Genomic DNA, 10,000 nt, shown 5'->3' on the forward strand with positions numbered 1-10,000 from the left:
GATGAACTGAGTCTGGGTTCTCACAAGGTTTTTTCTCCATTCTGTCACTGATGGAGTTTCGGTTCCTTGCCACTGTTGCCTTGGCTTTTGTCTTGCTTAGTTGGGGACATTTAATATTCAACAATATTATTGATCTGACTTACTTAAGGTGGACGATGACGCAATTTTCTTCTAACAAACTTTGTTGTATTATTTTCATGTAATCACTGTGAAGCTGCTTTGATACAATCTGTATTGTAAAAAGCGCTATATAAATAAAGGTGACTTGACTTGTGCGCGTGTGTGTGTGTGTGTGTGTGCGTGCGTGCGTGTGTGTGTGTGTGCGTGTGTGTGTGTGCATGTTTTTCACCTGTTTCAGGTGTTCACTCAGGTGTTTGCTCAGGTGTGTGTGTGTGTGTGTGTGTGTGTGTGTGTGTGTGTATGTTTTTCACCTGTTTCAGGTGTTCACTCAGGTGTTTGCTCAGGTGTGTGTGTGTGTGTGAGTGAGTGTGTGTATGTTCTTCACCTGTTTCAGGTGTTCACTCAGGTGTTTGCTCAGGTGTGTGTGTGTGTGTGTGTGTGTGTGTGTGTGAGTGAGTGTGTGTATGTTCTTCAGCTGTTTCAGGTGTTCACTCAGGTGTTTGCTCAGGTGTGTGTGTGTGAGTGAGTGTGTGTATGTTCTTCACCTGTTTCAGGTGTTCGCTCAGTGAGAACTTCAGACTGCCCTTCCTGTTGCTCAGCATCTCACAGGTCATCAGTGTGTAGAAGACGCCCGTACACACCAGCGGCACACAGAAGTAAAAGCCAAACAGCCACCAGACCTTCACGTCCCTGTAGAACTACACACACACACACACACACACACACACATGCATTTTATTTATTAATAATAATTTTAAAAAGTATATATATATATATATATATATATATATATATATATATATATATATATATAATCTTTATATAATTTAATTATTATATTAATTATTACATCTAAGTAAACACTATTTTTAAATATATTTTATATATCTTATATAAATTTATAGACGACATGTTTATAAAATATATTTTTATAAGTAATATTATTTTGATACTGTATTCATAATTCATATTATTTTTTATATTTTACTTGTATATATCTTTTTTATACATCTTATTATTTTAAAATTATTCTCTAATCTGACAATGGTGTTACTCAATTGATCATGTGTCTTTAAAAATATTCAAAAAGAGCCTTTTAACTCCTTCCTGTTTGAAATGCATATTTTCTGACAGCTTTCAAAAATGATATAAACCTAAAAATATACATTTCAGTGAAAAATGAAACCTGAATCAGCAGAACGGACTTTCATTTTTTTTAAAGCTTTGATTTTTAAAAAAGGAATTTTTATGAAGGAATAATGTATAACTCCGATCTGAACAGAAGTGATTGTTCTCACCGTGATGAAGGGCGTCTCTGGCTTCAGCATGCAGGTTCTGATGGTGATGTTGTTATATTCGAAACTGACCATCTTGAACCCGATGGCCTCCGGAACCGCCAGCACTGCCGCCAGCGTCCAAATACACACGATCTCCAGCGCCGTGAACAGGGGAATCCCGACGCCTTGCACGCGACTCCACGACGCCACCGCGCGATACCTGCAACACACACACGAGGTAACGGTGTAAAGTTACTACAGCTTCACAACACACACGAGGTAACAGTGTAAAGTATACTATAGCGTTCCAACACACACGAGGTAATGGTGTAAAGTTACTATAGCGTTCCAACACACACGAGGTAAACAGTGTTAAGTTACTATAGCGTTCCAACACACACAAGGTAAACGGTGTAATGTTACTATAGCGTTCCAACACACACGAGGTAACGGTGTAAAGTTACTATAGCGTTCCAACACACATGAGGTAAACAGTGTAAAGTTATTATAGCGTTCCAACACACATGAGGTAAACAGTGTAAAGTTATTATAGCGATCCAACACACACGAGGTAAACAGTGTAAAGTTATTAAACCGTTCCAACACACACAAGATAAATGGTGTAAAGTTACTAAACCGTTCCAACACACACGAGGTAAATGGTGTTAAGTTACTAAACCGTTCCAACACACACGAGGTAAACGGTGTAAAGTTACTATAGCGTTCCAACACACACAAGGTAAACAGTGTAAAGTTACTATAGCGTTCCAAAACATACAAGGTAAATGGTGTAAAGTTACTATAGCGTTCCAACACACACGAGGTAACGGTGTAAAGTTACTATAGCGTTCCAACACACACAAGGTAAACGGTGTAATGTTACTATAGCGTTCCAACACACACGAGGTAACGGTGTAAAGTTACTATAGCGTTCCAACACACACAAGGTAAATGGTGTAAAGTTACTATAGCGTTCCAACACACACAAGGTAAATGGTGTAAAGTTACTATAGCGTTCCAACACACATGAGGTAAACGGTGTAAAGTTACTATAGCGTTCCAACACACATGAGGTAAACAGTGTAAAGTTATTATAGCGATCCAACACACACGAGGTAAACAGTGTAAAGTTACTAAACCGTTCCAACACACACAAGATAAATGGTGTAAAGTTACTAAACCGTTCCAACACACACGAGGTAAATGGTGTTAAGTTACTAAACCGTTCCAACACACACGAGGTAAACGGTGTAAAGTTACTATAGCGATCCAACACACATGAGGTAAATGGTGTAAAGTTACTAAACCGTTCCAACACACACGAGGTAAACAGTGTTAAGTTACTAAACCGTTCCAACACACATGAGGTAAACGGTGTAAAGTTACTATAGCGATCCAACACACATGAGGTAAATGGTGTAAAGTTACTATAGCGTTCCAACACACATGAGGTAAACAGTGTAAAGTTACTAAACCATTCCAACACACACAAGATAAATGGTGTAAAGTTACTATAGCGTTCCAACACACATGAGGTAAACAGTGTAAAGTTACTAAACCATTCCAACACACACAAGATAAATGGTGTTAAGTTACTAAACCGTTCCAACACACACGAGGTAAACGGTGTAAAGTTACTATAGCGATCCAACACACATGAGGTAAATGGTGTAAAGTTACTATAGCGTTCCAACAAACACGAGGTAAACAGTGTAAAGTTACTAAACCGTTCCAACACACACAAGATAAATGGTGTAAAGTTACTAAACCGTTCCAACACACACGAGATAAATGGTGTTAAGTTACTAAACCGTTCCAACACACACAAGATAAATGGTGTTAAGTTACTAAACCGTTCCAACACACACGAGGTAAATGGTGTAAAGTTACTATAGCGTTCCAACACACATGAGGTAAATGGTGTAAAGTTACTATAGCTTTCCAACAAACACGAGGTAAACAGTGTAAAGTTACTAAACCGTTCCAACACACACAAGATAAATGGTGTAAAGTTACTAAACCGTTCCAACACACACGAGATAAATGGTGTTAAGTTACTAAACCGTTCCAACACACACAAGGTAAATGGTGTAAAGTTACTATAGCGTTCCAACACACATGAGGTAAATGGTGTAAAGTTACTATAGCGTTCCAACACACACGAGGTAAACAGTGTAAAGTTACTATAGCGTTCCAACACACACGAGGTAAACGTTGTAAAGTTACTAAACCGTTCCAACACACACAAGATAAATGGTGTAAAGTTACTATAGCGTTCCAACACACATGAGGTAAACAGTGTAAAGTTACAATAGCGTTCTAACACACACGAGGTAAACAGTGTAAAGTTACAATAGCGTTCCAACACACATGAGGTAAACAGTGTAAAGTTACAATAGCGTTCCAACACACACGAGGTAAACGGTGTAAAGTTACTATAGCGATCCAACACACATGAGGTAAACAGTGTAAAGTTACAATAGCGTTCCAACACACGATGTAAACGGTGTACAGTTACTACAGCTTCCCATTACTGTTTTTTTTATTTTATTTTTTTATTGAACAATACCAATTTACTAACTCAAGTAGGAAACAATAATATGCATATAAAAATATCCACAAATACCATGTAATTAAATCTTCCTTCAATATCTGTACAGATAGGCCTATGCCTATTGCCTAAAGGTTAATGTGTGTATATACACTCACCTAAAGGATTATTAGGAACACCATACTAATACTGTGTTTGACCCCCTTTCGCCTTCAGAACTGCCTTAATTCTACGTGGCATTGATTCAACAAGGTGCTGAAAGCATTCTTTAGAAATGTTGGCCCATACTGATAGGATAGCATCTTGCAGTTGATGGAGATTTGTGCACATCCAGGGCACGAAGCTCCCGTTCCACCATATCCCAAAGTTGCTCTATTGGGTTGAGATCTGGTGACTGTGGGGGCCATTTTAGTACAGTGAACTCATTGTCATGTTCAAGAAACCAATTTGAAATGATTCGAGCTTTGTGACATGGTGCATTATCCTGCTGGAAGTAGCCATCAGAGGATGGGTACATGGTACATAAAGGGATGGACATGGTCAGAAACAATGCTCAGGTAGGCCGTGGCATTTAAACGATGCCCAGTTGGCACTAAGGGGCCTAAAGTGTGCCAAGAAAACATCCCCCACACCATTACACCACCACCACCAGCCTGCACAGTGGTAACAAGGCATGATGGATCCATGTTCTCATTCTGTTTACGCCAAATTCTGACTCTACCATCTGAATGTCTCAACAGAAATCGAGACTCATCAGACCAGGCAACATTTTTCCAGTCTTCAACTGTCCAATTTTGGTGAGCTCGTGCAAATTGTAGCCTCTTTTTCCTATTTGTAGTGGAGATGAGTGGTACCCGGTGGGGTCTTCTGCTGTTGTAGCCCATCCGCCTCAAGGTTGTGCGTGTTGTGGCTTCACAAATGCTTTGCTGCATACCTCGGTTGTAACGAGTGGTTATTTCAGTCAAAGTTGCTCTTCTATCAGCTTGAATCAGTCGGCCCATTCTCCTCTGACCTCTAGCATCAACAAGGCATTTTCGCCCACAGGACTGCCACATACTGGATGTTTTTCCCTTTTCACACCATTCTTTGTAAACCCTAGAAATGGTTGTGCGTGAAAATCCCAGTAACTGGAGCATATTGTGAAATACTCAGACCGGCCCGTCTGGCACCAACAACCATGCCACGCTCAAAATTGCTTAAATCACCTTTCTTTCCCATTCTGACATTCAGTTTGGAGTTCAGGAGATTGTCTTGACCAGGACCACACCCCTAAATGCATTGAAGGAACTGCCATGTGATTGGTTGATTAGATAATTGCATTAATGAGAAATTGAACAAGTGTTCCTAATAATCCTTTAGGTGAGTGTATATATAAAAAACATCAACAGCATATTAAGTATAATAAACAAAAGCATGTGTGTTTCCATCCACCAATTTTGCGTTATCATTGCATAAAAAATGCTAGATGGAAACGCCAAGATGCGCATAAATTCTAACAGTGCTTAAAAAACGTATGCGCTCAAATGAGGCGGATAATTTTTTACCAGATAAGAAGATATGCAGTACCAAACCCTTCCACTAGAGCAAACTTCCACTAGTCTCCCATTCATTTCAGCATGTCCATGAAGTGTGTGTGTGTGTGAGAGAGAGAGAGAGAGAGAGAGAGAGAGAGAGAGAGAGAGAGAGAGAGAGAGAGAGAGAGAGAGAGAGAGAGAGAGAGTGTGTTACCTGTCCACACTGAGCGCGCACAGATTGAGAACTGTGATTCCGACTGATGTTTTCTGCAGGAACGGCATGAGTTTACACAGGAACAAGCCGAACATACTGTCGTCGAAGGGCCACCGCATCGCCAGCAGCTGAAACACACACACACACTTCAAACGCTGGACAACCTGTGTGTGTTTAAACACCAACCAGTGAAGCGCCTTTATCTGTGAGTGTGTGTGTGTGTGTGTGTGTGTGTGTGATGAGTGTTACTCTGATAACTGTCCCAGAATAAGTCTGTCTGATGCACTGCTGCACACGTTTACCTCAGAAATAAACCAACTAGAACTAAAACTATTAAAGTCACAATACTATTAACTATATATTTTTGTCAATTGAAATTACACAAAAATATTTTACAATATTTTTAACGTATTTTTAAACTAATATATATATATATATATATATATATATAATGCAAAAATATTATAAATACAAAATATGATTACATATAATGTGCACTTATATTTATATTTTTATGCATCTAAATAACATTTTGTTAAAATTATATATAATATATTTATATATAATAATTATATAATAATTATATAATATATATTTATACATTTTTACTATTTATTAGAATATTTTGTTTTATAAAATACTTTTAGATTGTGTGTATATATATATATATATATATATATATATATATATATACACATACACTGAACAAAATTATAAACGCAACACTTTTGTTTTTGCCCCCATTTTTCATGAGCTGAACTCAAAGATCTAAGACTTTTTTTATGTACACAAAAGGGCTATTTCTCTCAAATATTGTTCACAAATCTGTCTAAATCTGTGTTAGTGAGCACTTCTCCTTTGCCGAGATAATCCATCCACCTCACAGGTGTGGCATATCAAGATGCTGATTAGACAGCATGATTATTGCACAGGTGTGCCTTAGGCTGGCCACAATAAAAGGCCACTCTAAAATGTGCAGTTTTACTGTATTGGGGGGGGGCATATATAAAATATATATATCTATCTATAAATTACAGGAACGTCTGTCTGTCTGTCTGTGTGTCTGTGTGTGTGTCTGTGTGTCTGTGTGTGTGTGTGTTATTCGCATATATCTCGAACCGTTAGTCCGATGGATTTCAAACTTGACAGGTGTCTTGCCACGGGCATGAGTAAGTGCAGTGCCAAGTTTGACGTTGTTTGGATGAGAAATGCAAAATATATCGTTAAATATATCATTTTTAAAAGGTTGTGGTTTAAAAATAAACATTCTGATAAGCTACACTGTTTACTTCTGAATATTATATTTTATTCTATCCACAGCCATCATTTGTAGTAACCTAGCATGCTCCCTGAATTCAATGCGTTCACAGTCTCTTTCACGGGCATCAAATCAACAATTACTAAAAACACACAAAAACTGATTTTGCACGGGCATTTTGCACTAGTTATAAAATATTTTTTTCATATATTAATATTTAGAGTTTAACCTTGTAGAGGTTGATGGGAATGTCGATGGAGAGACTGTGTGTGTGTGTGTGTGTGTGTGTGTGTGTGTGTGTGTGTGTGTGTGTGTGTGTTTCTCTCATTATTACCTTGTAGAGGTTGATGGGAATGTCGATGGCGATGTACACGAGGTCCCCGAGGGCCAGACTGGCAATCAGAGCATTCGGGCCGTTCCTCATGGTCTTGTTCTGGTAGATGATCCTCAGAAGCGTCGCGTTTCCCAGCATTCCCACCGCGAAGATCATGCATGACAGGACCGTGTTCACGTACTTGAACAAACCCTCAATAGACGTCCTGCTGAGACACGCCGGTGGACGACCCTGGGCAGATCTGGGGTCAGAGGTCACGCGATTCGACCCCGGGGACTCAGAGAGATGAGAGCTGTTGGATGAGTTTGATTGACAGGTTCCACGGCCAATCAGCAGGCAGGATACGAGCGTCATTAACAGAGTGACCCGGTGGGTTTTGTGGGGCAACATTGCAGATCAAAGACTCCTTTTGTTAACAGATCTGGGGTCAGTGTCTCTACAGGACAGGAACAAAGAGAAACTGTTCTGGGTTTATTACAGTCGGACATATAAAAGCACTAAACAAGGAAACTTTCACTTGATATGAGGGTATATCAATATGATATAACACAAAAAAGGGTGTAGAAACAATTCTCACTCAGAAATTGCTAGTAAATTTCACAAATAACATTGAAATTTGTAAGTATAAAAACTGAAATAGTATTTTAGGTAAAACATGCACTTATAAATGATCTTTTATAGTGTGATTTAACAGTTAAAATTGTCAAAAGGCACTTTTTTTTGGAAGAGCCTTTAATAAAAATAACATACAGCTCTGTCACTTTACCATCATTCACATACAAGGTTTATTCATGTTTTAAATTAGATTTTAATCTTTCTTTTCACTTTAATGTTTGTTAAAGTTGTAGCAATTTTGTTGTTGTTTTTTGTATTTTTGAATTGGATTTTTTTTTTTTTACTTTAATTTAGGTTTTGTTGTTTTAAAATATGTTTTATTTTTGCATATGTACTAGTTTTACTATTGTAGTTTTTGTTCATATTTAGAATTGTCTTTTCTTTTCATATTTTTTTTTTTTCATTTTAGTTCAAGTTTTAGTAATTTTGTTGTATTTTTGTAATTTTTATTAGTTTTTTGTATATTTATTATTTGTACTATTATAGTTTTTGTTTATGTTAAAACACATAATTTTGGCTTTTGAAAGCGTCCGGTCACTCGCCCCATAGACTTCTACTCTGAACACATGAGTGTGAAAGTGACTGGAGTGTGTTTTCCAACTGTAATGCGATGAAATCAGCCGCTCACACATGCCAGTGATTGTAACTTAATGAAAAGCCACAAACACACTGTTCACAATCACATCAAACCAGCAGATTCACTTTGAACTGGGTTTGAGCCGCAGATCATGTGCTTTTCCTCGCACTGATTCTCACACACTGATCTGTCACTTTACCATCAGTTTATTCATGCTTTGAGTTAGATTTTAATCCTTTGTTTTCACTTTCATTTCAGTTCAAGTTTTAGCAATTTTGTTGTATTTTTGTCATTTGTGCAGTTTTTGTTAAGTATGTTTATATAGTTTTTATTTTTTGTATTTTTTTAGTTTTACTATTATAGTTTTTGTTTATGTTTTGAATTTTATTTTTATGTTTTCTGTTTTCACTTTAATTTTATTTTGTTGTATTTTTGTCATTTTTAGTAGTTTTTGTTGGTTTTAAATGTCTAGTTTTATTTTGGTATATTTATTTGTTTTACTATTATACATTTTTTTATGTTTTCAATTTTATTTTATTTTTGTGTTTTCTTTTTTCACTTTAATTTTAGTAAGTTTTAGTAATTTTGTTGTATTTTTGTCATTTTTAATAGTTTTTGTTGTTTTTAAAATGTCTATATAGTTTTTATTTTTGTATATTTATTCATTTTACTATTATAATTTTGTTCATATTTTGAATTTGAATTGATTTTTTAGCAATTTTGTTGTATTTTTGTCATTTTTAGTAGTTTTTGCTGTTTTTAAACATCTATATATTTTTATTTTCTAGTTATTTTAAGCAAAACGAACCACTGATATACAGTACTTTTATAGTTTTGTTAATATATTGAATTAGATTTTATTTTTTGTTCTGTTTTCACTTTCATTTTTGTATTAATTTTGTTGTCTCTTTTTAAATATAACTATATAGTTTTTTATTTAACTTAAACTAATCAAAAATGAGCAACTAGAGTAATACAAAATATTTAATAATATATAATAATAATAATATTATGTTACCGGCAAAGTGTGAAATCCCGGTATTGTATAGAATGCCTTGGCAATGTATAGAATTCCTGATGTTTTTTGCAAAAAATACATGACCTAATTCTATACATTACCTAGGCATTCTATAGAATGCCGGATTACACACTTTGCCGGTAACATATACACACACACACACTTAAATTGTTAATTGTATTACAGTTAAGACTTATTTTATTTCAAGCTGAAATGTTTTCTGGTTTAGTTTCTGCGTTTCCTCTAGAGTCTCTCGTCAGATGATATGAGTTCACTCTCCGTCACGTTATAGCCAGAGCGAGTGACTCTTTCGGGTTTTCTTTCTCCAAACATCAGGAGAAGCGTCTAAGTCTAAGTCTAAAGCGTCCAGAGAAACACAAAAGCTGTAAAAGAGACAGTAATGTTTTGAGAAACGTGACGCACACAAACACACACTGACCTTCAGGATAAAGCTGATAGACTCTTCTCTCTCTCTCTCTCTCTCTCTCTCTCTCTCTCTCTTCTGTGGCCCGGAAACGTCCC

At 36.5% G+C, this 10,000-nt stretch overlaps 1 protein-coding gene across 2 annotated transcripts in view; it reads right to left on the bottom strand.

The window, feature by feature from the left end:
* Positions 1-10,000, bottom strand: part of ednrab (endothelin receptor type Ab) — a 13,559-nt gene that overhangs the window by 3,421 nt on the left and 138 nt on the right. Inside the window, exons 1-5 of one of the 2 annotated variants that reach the window (XM_084098268.1) lie at positions 9,918-10,000; positions 7,269-7,704; positions 5,677-5,804; positions 1,419-1,617; positions 666-818 (exon numbers count right to left, since the gene is read on the bottom strand). The exon at positions 9,918-10,000 is cut by the window's right edge and continues 138 nt beyond it. In XM_084098268.1, the coding sequence (XP_083954394.1) occupies positions 666-818; positions 1,419-1,617; positions 5,677-5,804; positions 7,269-7,658 (870 nt within the window). In that variant the 5' untranslated portion in view covers positions 7,659-7,704; positions 9,918-10,000. Of the gene's footprint in view, positions 1-665; positions 819-1,418; positions 1,618-5,676; positions 5,805-7,268; positions 7,729-9,917 lie in introns of both variants that reach the window. The other variant, XM_084098267.1, reaches the window with a different exon arrangement.

The sequence above is a fragment of the Abramis brama genome (genome assembly GCF_963993115.1).
Source record: "Abramis brama genome assembly, chromosome: 22".
NCBI lineage: Eukaryota > Metazoa > Chordata > Actinopteri > Cypriniformes > Leuciscidae > Abramis > Abramis brama.